Consider the following 18,595-nt stretch of genomic DNA (forward strand, 5'->3'; position numbering starts at 1 on the left):
GCCACCAAGGCTGATGACCCAAGTTTCATCCCTGGAACCCACACAGTGGAAGGAAAGAACAGACTCATGCAAAGTGTCCTATCACCACAAGCCATGGCATAAATATACATGTTACAGACAGACATATGCACAGACACAGCAATAAACACATCCATGCGCTTTTTTAATTGCACTGGGTTTGAGTTGTACACATCCCTCTAGTGAATGAAATAAAATTTTCTTCTTCCTATGCATATCATGTTGTCAGTAGCTACAAAGCTGGTGGGATGTTGTACTGTTTACTTTTGTTGCAAGTTTTTTTTTTAAATTATATATGTGTACACTGTAGCTGTCTTCAGACACCAGAAGAGAGCAACAGATCCCATTACAGATGGTTGTGAGCCACCGTGTGGTTGCTGGGATTTGAACTTAGTGAGCCATCTCTCCAGCCCGTGAGTAAGTTCTTTACAAAAGCTATGTAAGCAGATATTTATTCTGGTTCAGGGTTTGAGGCAGTACTGTCCATCATGGAAGGGAGGTATGGCGGAGGGATATCAGGCAGCTGATCACTCAGCTTGCCTTCTCACTTCTGGCTCTTAGTCCACAGAATGGTGCTGCCCACATTCAGAGTAAGTTTTCCTACTTCACTTAGCCCAGTGAAGGATACTCCTTCACAAATACAACCAGAGATGTGGCCTAGATGGATTCCTTGCTGTTTGGCTTTTGTGTCCCTAGTCAACAGCAGCTGGTTAGCAGTGGAGGCTCACTTAGCATGGAGCAGGCCTTGGATGTCCTGCTAGTGCTTTCCCCTGATCTCTGGAGTCACTCCTGGCTTGTCTCTCTAATGTGAGTCCCATCTGGGGCAGTTTTACACAAGCTGCAGTCGGTTGAATTGACTCCACTAGGATTTAGACACTTCCTGTCACAGCTGAAGCCCCACGGGGCTGTCAGGACTGTTCTGATGATGCCTGGCGGAGGCTGAGAGCTCTCTGGAGGAAACTTGTGTCACAGGAAGGAAATGTCAGAGCAGGCTCCCTTCATCAGCTTTGAGGGCTCTTGTTTACATTCCAGCCTCTGCAATCAGCACATCCCCAGAACAGTGAGCAGCCTGTGCCCTTGCTGCTCAGTTGTTTCCTGCGCCCAAGGGCACACACCTGACAGGATTTTTAAACTCCTGGAGTTTATATTGCTGAGATGTGTAGTTGCGTCCATAGAGAGCCCTTGCTTGCAGTTGGCCTCTTGAAAAGTAGCCCTGAGTTTGGGTGGGCCATCATGGAAAACGACCTGAGTGCCTGCACCCAAATCTCTGCAAAGGCTGGAGGTCAAGTGAAATCAGCAGAATAGGGAGGTTGCTGGCCTGTCCCAGTGCCTCGGAATGCAGGGACCAGGCCACAGAGGTAGTCTACAGGGCTTTCACAGACTGCCCACGGCTGGAGGGAAAGAAATGACACTCTGAGGACACTGGGGTAGTGCCCATGGTACAGAAGAATGCACAGTGAAGGAGAGGCCAGGAAAAGAAAGCCTGCATTGTACCAGGGAGACAGCCGGGAAAAGGGGGGAGTGCTGTTCTTGGCTTCTCTTTTCTCTCCTTAATTTTAATTTAAAAGGGGGAGTGTGTGGGCATTTTGCTGAATGTATGTTTGTGTACCATGTACTTGTCTGGTAACCTCAGAGGCCAGAAATGGATTTGGAAGCCACCAGCAAAGATACTCTTCACCACTGAGCAATCTCTCCAATCCTTCCGTGAGTCTTACAAGTCAGGTTGTCCCTAGTGAGAAGTGGCACAATGTAGAAGATTCAAGATCGGGAGTTCACTATAGAGGCTCAGGCTGGGGGCAGTGATGGCTTTGCCATGTCAGATCATTTCAGTGTGGGGACCTGCTGAGTGAGAACCTGTCACCGTGAGAACCGCTCTGTGAAAGACTATCTGCATAATCCACCTTCTCTTACATTCCCTTGCTTATTAGGACTGGGCTATCAAATTCCTCGATTCTTACTTCATCCTGTCTTTAGTTTCTGCTTTCCTTCCATAGCCCCATTACCCAAATGCCACAAAATAGGGCTTATCACAGAATATTTTGTGAACATTCAGAAGTAGATGCCTCCCCAAATAGCAAAATGTTTGTCACTGTTGGACAGTTTCTTCACCTAAGGAGTTTAGACTCTCCGCAGTTGCACGTGTTGGAAAGTAGTGCCTTTGAAAGGCCACGGGGATCAGAAGAGATCACGACACTGAGGGCTAACAGCAGCTGCAATTATATGCCAATGCATTTTCATTTCTTTATTTGCCTATTGAGACAGGTTCACTATGCAGGACCAGGCTGGCCTGGAGCTTACTGTGCAGACAAGGGTGGCCTCAAACCCTTAGGGATCCACCTGCTTCCGCCTCTGAGTGCTAGGGTTAAAGGTGCCACCACCCAGGGCACCAGAAGCCTCAGAAGGTGAGCAAGAGACCTGCCATCTCTTTCAACTAATGTGGCAGAGAAGTGTTTCATTGCATGTTCGGGGGACAGTGAAAGCCTGACTCTGAGGACAAGGGGGAATCTTATCAAGTATTTGTCCCAGGAGCAGAGCTGATTGAGATCATCTTGACCATATGCCCTTGGTTTTTTCCCTAGGAAAAGAGCCTAGGGTTATACTCACGTCATCCGTGTTTCCTTCAGAGACATGTTATTAGGACCAGGAGGCAGGTTTTTCTTTTAATTAGTTTGAACAACGTTTTGCTGAGTGTGACCTTCAAGCAGATGTTTGTAGGCATGGCTTACTTGTTGAGAAATCTAGCCCCTCTAGATTTCTATTATTTTTCTCCCTCAATTAAAAAAAAATTGCATGCACAAATGGCCTGCTCCCCCTTGTTTTTTAAATTTTTTTCTTACAACTTTATTTAAAAAACAGAGATACATGTACAGATTTTAAAAAGCATTTTGGCATAAAACTATATAAATATATTTTTGTCAGTACTTGATTCTTTTAGATGTTTGATAGTATGCATTGAAATTTACTAGTTACCATATGTACATAAAGTACATGTAGAACAGAATGTAACATGGAAACAGAGTTTTCTTGGTGTGTATAAATTAAACATAATAATTTTTGAATACCAAAATTGCCAGGCTATATTCTTAGCTCTTGAATTATTAATGATTTAAGGTCTGGGTGTACCACCCTCTAAGAGGGTGCTATACACTTATTTATTTATTTATTTATTTATTTATTTATTTATTTATTTATTTCTAAAAAGGACTGAGGCTTTCTTTCACTTTTTGGCTTTTTTTTTTTTTTTTTTTTTTTAGCATCATATGACCTGTGAGTTGTATCTGGGGTATTCAGAGCTAGTATATCCAATTATTAGTGACTGCATATTATGTCTGTTCTTTTGTGACTGGGTTACCTCACTCAGGATGATATTCTCTAGATGCATCCATTTTCCTAGGAATTTCATAAAGTCATTGTTTCTGATAGTTGAGTAGTAGTCCATTGTGTAAATATACTACAATTTTTGTATCCATTCATCTACTGAAGAACATCTGGGTTCTTTCCAGCTTCTGGCTATTATAAATAGGGCTGCTATGAACAATGTGGTGCATGTGTCCTTATTGTATGTTAGAGCATCTTTGGGGTATATGCCCAGAAGTGGAATAACTGGGTCTTCAGGTAGTACTATGTCCAATTTTTTGAGGAACCGCCAGACTGATTTTCAGAGTGGTTATACCAGCTTACAACCCCACTGACAGTGGAGGAATGTTTCTCTTTCTCTGCATCCTCGCCAACATCTGCTGTCATCTGAGTTTTTGATCTTAGCCATTCTGATTGGTGTGAGGTAGGATTTTTAAAATTTTTGAGACATAGTTTCTCAGTGTAGCTTTGGCTGTCCTGGAACTCACTTTGTAGACCAGGATGGCCTCAAACACACAGAGCTCCACCTCCTTCTGCCTCCCAATATCTGGAGTTTAAGGGTGTGTGGCCACCACTGCCCAGCTTCCTTGTTTTTTAATATGCAGATAATAACTTAAAAATGGTATTGTATATTTTAAGTTAGTTTCGAAGGGTATTCTGGGATGGCTCCTTGTTTAAGCCAGAGGCAGGAATATATTGTTTCCTGTCTGGTAGGTGCTCTCTGGGTTTCCCTGATGTGTGGGATCCATGTCAGTCTCAGAGATTCTCATCATCCATGTCTTCTGCTTACCTGTGCTTACTTATAGACGGACCCTTGACTTTCAGAGTGCACCGTTATTTTCTGTTCTTTGTTGTCCAGAGCCATCTCCTGTACCCCGGAGTCTCACATAGCTTCCAGCCATTGGTGCATCTTCAATTAGTCATTACACGACACCCCTCCCCCCCTTTAGCATTTCCCATTCCCCACAAAGCCCTCCGGGCTCTTCCAGTTTGAAGACATTATTAATTCAGTTCTGACCTTAGCAGGAAAAGTAGTTTGAAGATAAGCTCTGCAACGGGTGGGGGCCATGAAGAGGGCCTGTCTGTGTCCCAGTCCCTCTTCTACTAGACATACAGGAAGCAAGAGGCTTGAGCAGCCTGGCAGTGGGTGTGGCCATCTGCCTTGGCATGCTTCTGTTTGTCCTCTCCTACCTCATGCTGACCCTAACTGGCTGCTGCTCAGAGCAACACCCCAGTCCTACAGACATGCACAGGTGGTTTGTTTTGATGGGTTTGTTGTTGTTTTTGCTTTAGCTGTCTGGAAATTGCCGGAAGACTGGATGCCAGATGTTGTATAAAGAGCCCTCCCTCTGGATTGCTAGTAAGCTGTAGAGACAGTTGCTGGTAGCTGTCCTGTGCTTTGCATTCATCTGCAGAGCCCATGTGTGAAACGTTCATGCTGGTCCTCAGCAGAGAGGTGGCGGGCCCTTTAACAGGCAGTTGGGCCACATGTCCTCAGAAGGACTCATTAGTTCTCATCACTGTGTGAGGTCTCTCTGGGTTATGTCCATGCACTGGGCAGGGCTAACCTGTTGTTAGCTTGCAAACAAGGTAAAGTCTCACAACGATATATCCCTACCCCCACATGGTCAGGAGAGGTAGGTACGTGGCGATCAGATAAAAATTATTAATAGCACACAGCAGGATCCACAGTTAAACAGAGCCAGGTACATCCTGTTACCTCTTTGGAATGCTCTCCAAGCTAAGGATTTTATTGTTTATGAGAAATGCTCTTATGTAGCCCAGGCTGGCCTCAAATTTATTATCCTTCTGCCTTGGCCTCTCTGGTGCTGGGATTATATTATGACTTTCCATCTTAAGAATATTTTGTGGGCCTGTAGAGTGGTTTGGGCACTGGCCGCTCTTGTGGAAAATCCTGGTTTGGCTACCAGTACCCACACGGTATATTGAAACGGTTGGTAACTCCAGTTCCAGGAGATCTAAGGTCTTTTTCTGGCCTCTTCAGGCAGTACAAACTTGGGCTACATATATATCCACTCATGCAAGCAAATGTTCCTACACATGAAAAACAAAACCAAGATAAATCAATCTTTAAGAATGTTTTTGTAAACCATTTGTGGTGGTGCAGGTCTTTACTCCCAGCACTAGAGATGCAGAGGCAGGTGGATCTCTGTGAGTTTGAGGCCAGCTTGGTGGACTCATCAAGAAATGGAGTCCAGGGGAGATGGAGAAATGGCTCAACACAGCTAAGAGCACTGACCGCTCTTCCAGAGGTCCTGAGTTCAATTCCCAGCAACCACATGGTGGCTCACAACCATCTGTAATGGGATCTGATGCCCTCTTCTGGTGTGTCTGAAGACAGCGACAGTGTACTCATGCATAAAGTAAATAAATCTTAAAAAAAAAAAAAAAGGAATGGAGTCCAGGACAGCCAGGGCCATTCCACTGGAAAACAACAACAAAAGTTTTTGTGTTTTTTTAAATGTTGTGAATTCAGCACTGGCTGATTCCCAGCATGTTTCGTTACTACTGCTATTGTTTGAGACTAATTCCCAGCATGTTTCCTTACTACTACTATTGTTTGAAACTGAATCTTGCTTATTAGCCCAGCCTGGCCTTAAACTTTTAATCCTCCTGATGAAATGTCTCAAGTGCTAGAATCACATGAATGCACCCTGTGCTCAAACCTACGACTAGCCTTTATATTTAGAAATGACCTCTACAGGGCTGGATATGGTGACACACCCTTAATCCCAGCACTAGAGAGGCAGATACAGGAGGGTGTGAGACCAGCTTGGTCTGAAAGTTCCAAGCCAGCCAGGGCTACATAATGAAACCCTGACTAAAAGCAACAGCAACAACAAGAAAGACTGTTATATAGGAACCTATACACTACCCTCACATATTTCAAAGCCTAGAGGGGTACCAGCCCATGCAGGTTTGCAATTCAGGAGACTAGCTGTCTTTCAAAACATTTGAACTGTTCTCTCCCGGTTCTTAACCAGGGCAATAAATTCTGGTCATGAAACATGATTCTGGGCTGCTGCTGGCTATTCTGGAAGAAACAGTTCAAGTTCAGAAGAGTCTCCTTCAAAGGAGACTCTCATGGGCAGGACGGCTGCAGCAGACGGACCGTGCTGTTTCCGTGATTCTGCTTAAACTGGGGCTGGCGGATGCCGAGTTTCCCTCCACAATCCCTTGGGGCATCTCGGCTGTCTTACTTTTTGAAAGTATGATTTTCTTGGCATGAGCCTGCTGCCTTCTCTCATCCCTGGTGGGACAGGAAAAGATCTCCGTGTAAGACAGAGGCCATCATGCAGTGCTCAGGGGTCCTGCTGTGCTGCTCTACCAGAAGCAGGTGAGGGGCAGCTTTCCAGTTTCAAGACAGTTATTTCTATGGCTGAGCCAAGGTTTTGCTTCTTGCTCTGTATTTTAGCAGCTATATGCAGAGACTTTTGGGTAAGGCTTCCTGAATTCAAACCCCTGCCTTAGTACTTCCTGTGGACAAAAATTCCTTAAAGCTATTTGAGACTCAGTTATCTTAAAAATTTTTTTAAAAAATCAGAGATGGCTATCCCACCAAGCGCCAGTATTCCATAAACCTATTTGTGTGCTTCTGTTTACCCAGTCTTGAGATGACAGACCTTACTCTTTATAATACCCTGCTTGTACAGATAATGAATTAGCCCGTGTGTGATATTGTGAGGTCTAAGTCCCACCAGTGGGACTTAATCAGATTATTAGAAAAGGAAACACCCATCCTTAACCTGTGCTGCACCTTCTTATAGCATGGAGGTTAGTTTTATCTATTTACTTTAGATTTATTTAGAAGTGTTTTGCCTTGGATGGGCAGTACATATGAACATACCCACAGAATTCAGAAGAGAGCACCAGCTCCCCCAGAACTATGGATGGTCGTGAACTAACTACCAAGTGGCTGCAGGGAATTGTACCTGAGTTCTCTGGAAGAGCAACAAACGCTCTTCTTAACTGCTCGAGTCATCTTTCCAGGCCCATGGAAGTTAATTTTAACTGTCAACATAGCTAGAATCACCTAGAGGGTGAATATTAATGAGAAATGGTCTAGATTAGGTTGGCCTGTGGCCTGTCTATGAGGGAGTATCTAGATCACATTTATATTTAAAAAAAGTATAGTAAACAACTCTCTTGGCTGTGAACTAGGTACTTCAAGCTCCTGCTCTGACAGTTCCGCTGCCCCAATCATGAAATTTAGCCTGGAATTGTGAGCCAAATAAACCCTTTCTGCCTGAAAGCTGCCATTGTAAGGGTATTTTATCGTAGCATCAGCAAGAAAAACAGGATAGACACGTAACTGCTGAGACGGTGGATATGCTTTCATCTGAGGGTGAGAAACCCTTCCTTCCTGGTCCAGGATTCCACCTGAGCGGCCACGCCTTCCTGAAGCCCCGCCCCATACCCGCCCACAACGGTTCCGGCTTGTTCAGGCCCCGCCCCCTCCAGCCAGTTCGTGGAAGCCGCGGCCAACATGGTGCAGGCCTGGTACATGGACGAGTCCACGGCCGATCCGCGGATGCCCCACCGCGCACAGCCCGATCGCCCTGTGAGCTTGGAGCATCTGCGCACGCTCGGAGTGCTCTATTGGAAGGTATAAGTGCAGGCCGGAGCACCACGCGCCTGCGCACGCGCACGCCGAGAGGGTGGGGGGGATGAAGGGGGGTTAGGGCGCTGCACTAGCTCAGCCTGGCCGCTGTTTCCAGAAATTTCTGTAACTGCGGAGAAGGCCGTGGGCTGGTGGCGTCTGCTTTTCTCATGACACTCAATCGCGCTCACAGCTACTGTTTGCAAACGCACGGCCAGCTGCCAGTCACATGGTAGTGCCACGGGTAACGCAGTTCAAACACGGGAAAGAAAGCCTCAGAGAATCTGGGTTGGTGGAGGGGTAACTGGAGCTAGCCTGTCTGTATCGGGATAGTCAAAATGAAGTGCAAACCTACTAGCTGGAGCCATGCCTGAGGAATGTTTGATGAATCCTTTGCAGAGTCATGCCCCTTAAAGCCATGAAGGCCTGTTTGTGTCCACAGCTAAAGCAACGACCTGTGAACGCTGCAAAGTCAATGTGTGGGGTGGTCACATGAAGGTGGGGGTGACCATGTTTGCAAGGGGTAGGATATTTTTGGTATAGAAAGCAGGGAAATAGGTGGTTGTAGAATAATCTGTGCTGTGCACATTCAAAATCTGCATGGGACAGATGTGTTGGTGCACTTTTGTCCTCCTGAATTAAAAGGTCACTCGTGGGACGCCAGCTCAGGCTTGAGGAGTGGTTTAAAAACACAGCCTTCCAGTTTCTGGGTAGTAATCTAGGCATCCATGAGCTAGCGGCCTCCCAAATTGATTTTAGTTAACTGAAGCCAACTGACCTAATGCAAGCAGTGTCTCAGGGTTGTGGGGTTGGTGTTGGGTTGGGGTGGGAGGATGAGAGGTTTGCTTGGCAAGACATTCCTATTAAGGAGTTAATCTTTGTTCCCATGGCAGAAGTTGCTAGGGGTAGGGGACAGAGCAGTGTGACAGAAAGGCCCCCTCATGACTATGGAGTTGGAGGGAGAGAGCTTTCCTTTGGAATACTGCCTTCATCCCTTCCTGAGGTCATCATGGATACCTTAGATTAGGAGTCAAACTCAGGACTTCGTATACACCGGATAGTCTGTAAACAAGAGAAACTGGCTGCACCGTAGTCTGTGATCTGATCAGGTGCTTCCGGTGTCTGGTGAAGGTCCACGCATAGCTAACTTCTCACAGAAGTCTTACACAGCTCCCCAGTAAAGCCCCTCATCTCTGTCAGGAGCAGTTGTTACTCTGCCCAGAGGGCCACCTTTTATGTCATCCTGTGGGTGATGAAGTTTCCACGCAGGGATTAGGAAGGAGCTCGTTCAGCGTTATGCTTCTTTGTTGTTGTTAAAAATAGATAGATTAGGACTGGAGAGATGGCTCTGTGCTAAGAGCATAGGTTCCATTGCCGTCGGCTTGTAATTGTAACTCCAGTTCCAGGGGATCACATGTTCTCTCCTGGCCTTGTAGACATCAGACACTAGAGTGGTACCCAGACATGCATGCATGCAAGGTACCGGTACGCATAAAATAGATCGATGCCTGTGTGCTGGTGTCCTGTTCCACGATGATAAAATGTGCACTTCATCGTAAAACAAAACTAAATGTCACTAAATTCCTTACCAGTAGTTCCACGTAGGATTTCAGATTAGTTCTGCCAGGAGCCTTTGGAGAGCCAGTCAGGAAGAGGGTGTCCTTGGTTTTGGAGATTAAAGGGTAGGTAGGATTGTGATGAATGAAAAATTGTGAGTGGGAACTTGCCATAAAAGGGTATGCCTATGTATTATTTTTATTTTTAAAAAAATATTTATTTATTTACTATATGTAAGTACACTGTAGCTGTCTTCAGACACACCAGAAGAGGGAATCAGATCCTGTTATAGATGGTTGTGAGCCACCATGTGGTTGCTGGGATTTGAACTCAGGACCTCTGGAGGAGCAGTCAGTGCTCTTAACCACTGAGCCATCTCTCCAGCCCCTTTATTTTCTTTTTTGAGGTGGAGTTTTGCTTTGTAGTCCAGGCTAGCTTCCACCTCATAAATCTCTCCTGTATTCTGAATAGCTGGAATTACAGTCATGGGCCACAACACGAATCAGAAGTTTTTAAGAGTAGTGAATGGTTCTTTTTAATTTAGAATCTAGATTTCTTTTGCAGTAGACAGATGGGACAGAGAGAAGCAGAAAAGTCAAATGGGGCCAGAGGATCGGCCACTCCATCTCAGTGAGTTTGAGCATGATCTGTGGCCCTGGGAAGCATGCTGACCACAGAGAGCCAAGTAAGACTTGCTGCAGGGGAGGTGGCGGAGTGGCCATACACACTGCGTGAGCTGTGTCTTGGCATCTGTGAGGAATAAGAATGTCACCTGAAAACAGCAGAACTGAAATTTCCACCTGGCACTGTGAAAATGGTCAGTCCATCAAGAGAGGAGGTGGAGGTTGTGCTAGGACTGGCAAAGAATAAGCGATGCTCTTAAGATGATCCAGCCACAGGTCTGGAAGGACATGTGGCTGGGAGCAGACCTAGAGTCTCGGGCACCGCTAGGCAAGCACTATACCAGGGAGCTATATTCCCAGCTCATTTGCTGTGCATCCTTGTGCTAAGGTGACCTCTGCTTTCCTTAAACGTATGCAGCTAGATGCGGACAAGTATGAGAACGATCCAGAACTGGAACAGATCCGGAAAACGAGAAACTACTCATGGATGGATATCATCACCATATGCAAAGATACACTTCCCAATTATGAGGAGAAGGTGAGCAGGCCCTGCTTGGAGAGAATTAGTGAGGTTTTGGGACAGAGTGATGCTTTGTGATTGTGAGGCTTACTGCTGAATACACTCACTCGAGTTCTTTCTGAACTCTGGCTGGCTGGTTCAGCTTAGCTGTTCCGGCTCAAAACTCTTCTAGCTGACTGATTCAAACTGGCATCGCTTGGCTTCAGACTGAAAAATCTCTGCTTGGTCTCTAACTCTGGCAATCTGTTCTAATCTTCTGCAGCCTATCTCTGTAAAACTGCCTCCTCTAGAGTCATCATGCACTGCTCTCTTAAGTCACCTCTTTCCTCTGCTGTTCTAGTGAGAGTTGGGCATATCCTCTCTGACTCATTCTGTGAAATCTTTCTCTGATTCCTCACTTTGTATGCCTCTCAGACGTCCTTTTCAAATATGCTTCCTTCTGTAAACTAACCTTCCTTTTATTGTTTGGCATTAAAGGAGTGGACTAAGGACGTGTTTGTATTTTAGGCACAGGGATTAAAAGTGTGTGATGGATGTGTCTGCATTCCAGCTGGATTACATAGACCTAGGTCTTTGGATGTCATTCCTGCTTGAGCAGACACGTTTCTGGATTAAAATTCCTTTACAATGCTGTTCTCATAGAATTAGCTGGAGTGATTCCCTTTCTTCCAGCTCTTTAGAGGGGCAGGAATTTGGTGGTAATGTGTCCCTTATGTGTGGTAGATCTACCAGTGATGCTTGGATTGGCTTGGGGTTTCTTCATGGGATTCATAGCTCTGCATCTGGCTCTTCCCTAGACTTGTCGTTGATTGGACGATACATTTTCCTGCAAGCTTAGGGGTGGTGTCTTCAGGGTGGGTACCTGACCACTTTACTGGGACCATTTGAGTTTAGTGGTATAGAGTTATTTCCAGTGGAGCATGGTTTCAGGTAGGTAATCTCAGCATCCGGTAGATGAGGACAGGAGGATCATAAGTTCAAGGTTATCTCAGCTACATAGCAAGTTCGAGGACAGCCTGGGCTACATGAGACTCTGTTGCAGTTTGCTCCTACCATTTAGGTTCTACTAAATTTAAGTCTACTAAACTTAAGACTTAGTCTTAGTGGCAGGTCCCTTTACTGGCAGTGTCATTTCCCTGGCTCAGCTCTTGATACTTTTAATAACATGCATCATTCACTGTAGTCTAGCTGTAAGGGTGGGGTCAGTGTGACAGGTCTCCAGGAAACTCACAGGCTCCCTCTTACATTAGATCAAGATGTTCTTTGAGGAACATCTGCATCTGGATGAGGAGATCCGCTACATCCTGGAGGGCAGCGGGTACTTTGATGTCAGGGACAAGGAGGACAAGTGGATCCGGATTTCCATGGAGAAGGGGGACATGATCACGCTTCCTGCCGGCATCTATCACCGCTTCACGCTGGACGAGAAGGTGAGAGTGTGCCGTGCCATGGTCTGTGCATAGACATCACAGGCGACCATGATGACCCACTAGCTGTGTTGTGTGAGGCTCATTGCCTAGACACATGGCCAATCACAGCTCTTTCAGAGAGAGCTGGTGGAACCAGAAGAGCCTGTGGCTACAGAGCCTGGGAAGGAAGGGTCAGAATTTCACCTTTGTTCTTGTTGGACAGTGAGGCAGCATTAATCCACATGGCTTTGGTCAAGGGGCAGATATTTTCAGGAGTGAGAGCTCCTAGTGGGGAACGTGCATTGACTTGGGGCTTTTGGCTGTAATGTGCTGTAGTGTGGGGGTGCTCTCATCTGGAGAGCTCCTCAGTGGTTTTGCAGTACAGTCATTAGGACTGGAAGTAAGCACAAGAATTAGTTCTTAGTGTGTCAGGATGATTTGGGTTAACCCTGACATTTCCATATCATTTTTGGTTTTTGAGACAGGGTTTCATGTATTTCAGACCACATTCACAATGTAGTTGAGGGTGACACTGAAATTCGGATCTTCCTATCTTAACCTTCCAGTGCAGAGACGACAAGTGTTCATCACCACGCCTGATTTCTGTGGTGCTGGGCAGGCGTCTTAACCAAGCTACATCCTTATCCCAAGTTAACTAAAAGTATATAGATTTTTATTTTTAAATTATGTGTTGGGGTATGTACATATGAATACAATTCCCATGGAATCCAGAAGAGGGTGCTGGTTCTTCTGGAACTGGAGTTGTGATTGTGGGCCACCTGACGTGAGTGCTGGGAACTGACCTTGGCCACTCTTAACCACTGAGCCATCTCTCTAGCCTTCCAGGTGAATAGTGAAATAACAAGCATATGCCTGTTATCTCAGCAGTTGGGAGGGTTAGAGGGGAGGATCGGGACCTCAAGGTCACCTGCAGCTGTCTCAAGGTCATCTGCAGCTGTAGGTCAAGTTTCAAGAACAGGCTGGGCTAGCTGAGATTCTGTGTCAAAAAAACAAAACAAACAAACAGAAAACAAACTCTTCAGGTGCTCATGTCTGGCTTCTCTACTCTCTTTCTGCCTTTCTCTGCCTCTACTACCCTGTTGACTCCCCTCCCCATGTCCTGAATAAACTCTATACTTAAAAAAAAAAAGAAAGAAAGAAAAACAAAATAAAAGAAAAATTATGAAATGGGTACAGGGTGTTTATCAATAGTGAATGTCCTCTCCTCTGTTCCTCATGGCCCCAATTTTATCCTTGAAGGGTTTATTGTCTGTATTTTAATAGTTCCTTTAGAACAGTGGTTCTCATCCTTCTCAATGCCGGGACCCTTTAAAACAGCTCCTCATATTGTAGAACCATAAAATTAATGTCTTGCTACTTTATGACTGCAATTTTGCTACTGTTAAGAATTGTAATGCAGTTTCCAAATATGCAGGATGTCTGATAAGTGACCCCCTAAAGGGGTTGTGACCCACATGTTGAGAACCACTGCTTTTGGGGGTGTGTGTATATTCAAGAGTCACAATTCTTCCCTCCTTTTACCCAGGAGGCAGCAGGCTCTACGTTACTTTTTCTGCTTGGTGTGCCTGGGGGGGTGCATAAGGAGCCCTTCCGCTTGTTTACAGCTGCATTGTCAGACATGCCTGATCCTGATTTATTTAAGTGTGATTTACGCACTGTGTGGGGAATCCCTAGTGATATTCCTACTTTGCTCATGGCTGTGAGTAATTCTGTAAGTAACATACATTTGTCATTTTTACCTGGGTATGCTTATTTGTAGGGTGAAGGTAAGTGCTGCGTGGAGACTTCATTTCCCGTTTAGAAAAATACTGACAAGTTATTCTCTAACCAGCAACAGGGCCTGGAGCTGGTTCCGAGGAGCACTGTGGGAGGGTGGGTGGGGTCCAGACTTGTTTCTGCTCCCGTGTGGACCCTAACCAGGGCCTGCAGATGCTTATGCTGCCTGGAGGTGTTCACTCACAGTGAGGTCAGTCAGGGCTGAGCCCTGAGTAGGTGAGACAGCGTCAAGGGTTCCCAGATAGATGAGTAGAAGCACTCAATGAGATGTGTGGCTTGTTTTCTAGAATTATGTGAAGGCCATGCGGCTGTTTGTTGGAGAACCTGTGTGGACACCATACAACCGGCCAGCTGATCATTTTGATGCCCGGGTACAGTATGTGAGGTTTTTGGAAGGAACAGCATAGCAGTGCTCCTCAAAGAGTTAACCTGCACTGTGTGAATCTCCTGCTGTGGTAACCGATTGGAAAGTTGCTCACCTCTCTGCTTTTATAGATCAGAGTTTTAAATGAAAGCATCTCTAAAAGTGATTTTTACATGGAAGCCTCAAAAATGTGAACAAGTGACCTTAATTTTCCCTAACTGTCAAGATTTAGAGGTATGGGAGCCCTGGGTATATGTGCATTCATGCATAGCCAATCTTCATCTCCCAGAAGGTCCTTCGGTAGGTGTCTGTTGTGGGTTTGAAGCCATGCTCTCTGGTAGAGGGCAGTTATACCCAGCACAACTAACCAGATGATGTTTTCCTCCCTCTTGGATCTTTGGGTGGGGAAGTGGGGTTGTTGTTCTTTCTTCAAACTAAGTTAGCTTAAATGTATGCTCACAGCTAAGCTGTATTGTACTCATGTGTACATACAGTATTTTTCTTGGTTCATTAAAGCCTCTAATTTAGATTCCTCATATGATTTTATATGTACATCATTAATTTCTACATTAGGGTAGATATTTTCAGTGTACCTTTTCGTCCTTCCAATCAAGATTCAAAAGAGGTAATATTTGATTTTTCTACTGCAGTACCTTGGGACACATAGCCTAGGTGTGGAAATCTAACCTTGCAAATGCAAAGCTTTGAGCATGAGCCCCAGCATTACAAATAAAGAATAATAATTCTGAAATGTTTCTGTGTAATGTGTTATAGTTACAGAAAACCTCAATAGTATGTGCTGTAGAAGACGACTGTAGGCCGTTCTCTGAGTGGCCACTCTCAGTGTGAGGATGCCCATTACCTTGATAACTGATGGTTTGGGGACTTGCTTCCCCTACAAAGGCTTTTGGGAAGCCTGAGCCATGGGGAGGTGACTGAAGTTGCCTCAGCCTTAGAACTCAGATGTGTACAGGCAGCATATCCTGGCTTCTCTCCCTCTAGAATTACTGTCAATAAGGACTGATCTTTTGTCAACCTAGTATTTTTGGTGGGTTTTGTTGCTTATTTGTTTTTAAGACTGTCTTACTCTGTAAAGTGGCTAACCTGGAACTTGATATGTAGATCAGGCTGGCTTTGAACTCAGATACTCCCCTGAAATTGCCTCCTGAGTGCTGAGATGAAAGGTGTATAATACATGCCTGGATTTAACTTTTAAAAAGTTCATTTGGGGCTGGAGAGATGGCTTATCGGTTAAGAGCACTGACTGCTCTTCCAAAGGTCCTAAGTTCAATTCCCAGCAACTACATGGTGACTCACAACCATCTGTAATGGGATCAGATGCCCTCTTCTGGTGTGTCTGAAGATAGCTACAGTGTACTCAGATAAAATAAATAAATAAATCTTTTAAAAAAAGTTCATTTTGTGTTTGGGTACTTTGCCTACATGCATATATGTGCACTCTGTGTATGTGTGGTGCCCACCACAAGTCAGAAGAGTTTGTCATCCCCTGGGACTAGAGTTATGTTATAGATGATTGTCAGTTGCTGTATGGAAGTTGGGATTTAAACTTAACACTGAGGTCAGACAGAGCCAAGCCCTAAGTGTCTACTGCAAGAGCAGCAAGTGCTCTTAACTACTGAGTCATTTCTGCAGGCACAATTTGTTGTTTGTGATAGGGTCTCTTGTACCCCAGGTTGGTCTCAAAGTCATCATTAAATTGAGGATGACTTTGAGAAGGTAAGGATGATCTTCAAGTCCTAATCTTCATTGTACTTCCTGAGTGCTGGTATTACAGGTATCAGTCACTATACATGGTTTACACAGTGCTGGGGATGAAACCCAGGGCTTCACGCCTGCTAGGCAAATACTGCACCAAGCAAGCTTCAGCCCTAGCCCCTGTTCCAATTTTCTAGTTCCAGGATGGCTGGACTTGACCTCTTTCTACCCTTGTTTCCTGAGTTGTGATTACAGATGTTTGCCAGCACTTGCATTGTTTTTATTCTTTGTGGCTCTTGTTCTAACTGTCCACTGTGAATGGCCTTGTTCCTGTTGAAGACTGAATATGTTTTTCATTATGTGCTATATGTTGATAGGTCTTGTGTGTGAGCCATGACCTCACAGATTGAGGAAGGTCTCTTAAAGTTTCCATTGCTATGAAGAAACCAAGGCAACTCCTAGAAAATACTTAATTGGGGCTGGCTCACAGTTTCAGAGGTTCAGTTCATTATCCTGGTGAGCATGACCGCATCCAGGCAGATGTGGACTAGAGGAGGCTAAAGTTCTACATCTTGATCCAAAGGCAGCCAAGAGAAAACTGCTTCCATACTGGGTGGAGCTTGAGTATAAGACCCTAAAGCTCACCCCTATTGTGACACACTTCCTCCAACAAGGCCACACCTATTCCAACTAGGCCACATCTAATAGTGCCAATCCCTGTGGGCCAAGCAAACACATGAGTTTATGGGGACCTAACCTATTCAAACTACCAATGAAGGTAACAGAATTCTGTCAGTATCCCTAGGAAAGGTAACAATTTCTTAGTTTTTCAAGAGTATTCATTATTCATACTTTTTGTTCATTTTTCAAGTGTGTGTGCGAGAGAGGGAGGGAGGGAGAGAATGAATGTATGTCCTACAGTACACAAGTGGAAATCAGAGGATAACTTGAGGGAGTTAATTCCTTCTTCCTATGAGTCTGAGTGATTGAAATTAGGTTATTAGGTTTGATGGGAGGCCCTGTTTTGTTTTTGAGATTGGGTCTCACTATATAGCTCTGGCTGGCCTAGAATGTAGACCAGACTAGCCTCAAATGCAGAGTACTCAAATGCCTTCTGAGTACTGGGATTATAGGTAAAAGCCTCCACACTGGACCCTAGAGTAAATTTTCAAAGGTAAGTCTGGAAGTCCTGGCTTATGTGATTCCCCTGCCTCTTGTTTCTTGAGTAGCTGGGATGCAGGTAGACTACCACAATGGCTCTGGGATGGTAACTAAGTTCTATCATTGCATCTTCAGACCCTACTTCTGATTAAATGGCCCCTGGCCCAGTTTTGTACAGACTACATCTAAGTCTGGAGGAGGGAAGCCATTTCTCATGGAGGAGGTGTTTTCCTGACTTATACAGTGAGGTTCACAGCTATAGACACATGCTTTTTTCTCTTGCTTTCTTGGGTTTGGTGCTGGGGTAGAATCCATTAGGCCCCTTATTTCCTTAATATAGCTTTGGCATCTCTAAGTGGAGCCTTTTGCTTGTGCTAGGCTGGAGTTGTTGGTGCCCTGGGGGCTCCAGTGGGTTGGTGCCGGGCTGATCACACCATGGGATAAATGCATAAGTCTCACATGGTGGACCTGGAAAGTGGGAGGGTAGATAGGTGAAGAGATTGGTGAGTAAATAGGTGGAGTGTTGAGGGCCACAGGAAAGGGTGGGTACATGGTGGGGAGGGTGGCTGGGTAGCTGGGGGAGTGACTGGGTAGTGGTGGGTGGATACACAGATGTACTGGATTGATGAGTGGGAGGGTAGGAAGATGGGTTGTATTGATGAGTGGGTGGGTGGATGGAGTGGGTGAATAGGAAGATGGGTTGAGTTGATGAGTGGGCGGGTAGAGGGTGATGAATATGATTCTTGTTCAGATGTATGAGCTGGAACAATCATTTTTTCTGAAAACTGTTTTCCTTTGGAAAGTACACTATGTAAAAGGTTTCAAAAACCTCAAATAATTTTATGGCTTATACAATACCCACACAGCATCTTAAAGATGGCCAGATGAAAGAGGGAAGTTATACAGTACTGACCTGATTCTAATGCTTTTGGCTCTGGTTGCTCAGGAGCCTCTGAAATCTTTCAGTGAGCTGCAGGACTGGGTATTTGTTTAGAATGTAATTCCCCATACTCCCCAAGAAACCAAAAAAATAAAATAAAATGCTGTGGATTTTGCTTAGGTCTCTTCCCTCTGAATAGAGAGAGCCTGAGCCATTGGTATTTTAGCTAAGAGTTCTTTTTGAGGTAGGTTTCCTGTACTGTCTGTAGCTTCAGGGTGCTGTGGGCAGGCTGTGAAGTCTGGTGGCTTGTGGACAGGCTGTGTGGCATTGGCCTTGCTGCATTGATGGTAAGCCGGGTGGGTGTGACCTTGCGACTCTTGGGCATTGACATGTGGATGGCACTGGATGCCCTGAAACCTACAGGTGTTTATGGGTCAGTGAGGTCAAGGGTGGTCTGCACAGCTGTCTGGTAGAGGTCTAGGTATGTGCCATCCCTGAAGGGAATCCATTTGTAGGTATCCAGCTTACCTGTAGCAGTACAGCCTTGCTGTAGGTAATAGACAATAAATCTA

At 45.2% G+C, this 18,595-nt stretch overlaps 1 protein-coding gene across 1 annotated transcript; it reads left to right on the forward strand.

Annotated features, from left to right (window-relative positions):
- The first annotated feature begins 7,876 nt into the window (after positions 1-7,876).
- On the forward strand, positions 7,877-15,636 carry ADI1 (acireductone dioxygenase 1). Its single transcript, XM_080937107.1, has 4 exons — positions 7,877-8,002; positions 10,595-10,714; positions 11,947-12,126; positions 14,190-15,636. Exons 1-4 carry the CDS (start codon positions 7,883-7,885, stop codon positions 14,307-14,309), a joined length of 540 nt encoding a protein of 179 aa, XP_080793233.1. The 5' UTR covers positions 7,877-7,882; the 3' UTR covers positions 14,310-15,636.
- The last annotated feature ends 2,959 nt before the right edge of the window (positions 15,637-18,595 follow it).

Source organism: Micromys minutus (assembly GCF_963924665.1).
Source record: "Micromys minutus genome assembly, chromosome: 1".
In the NCBI taxonomy this organism is placed as follows: domain Eukaryota; kingdom Metazoa; phylum Chordata; class Mammalia; order Rodentia; family Muridae; genus Micromys; species Micromys minutus.

Excerpts from the sequence above, each read along its gene's own strand:
- ADI1 (XM_080937107.1), top strand. The coding sequence starts at position 7,883 with ATGGTGCAGGCCTGGTACATGGACGAGTCCACGGCCGATCCGCGGATG. Across the intron at positions 10,715-11,946 it reads TTCCCAATTATGAGGAGAAG|ATCAAGATGTTCTTTGAGGA; the intron begins GTGAGCAGGCCC and ends CTCTTACATTAG. Across the intron at positions 12,127-14,189 it reads GCTTCACGCTGGACGAGAAG|AATTATGTGAAGGCCATGCG; the intron begins GTGAGAGTGTGC and ends CTTGTTTTCTAG.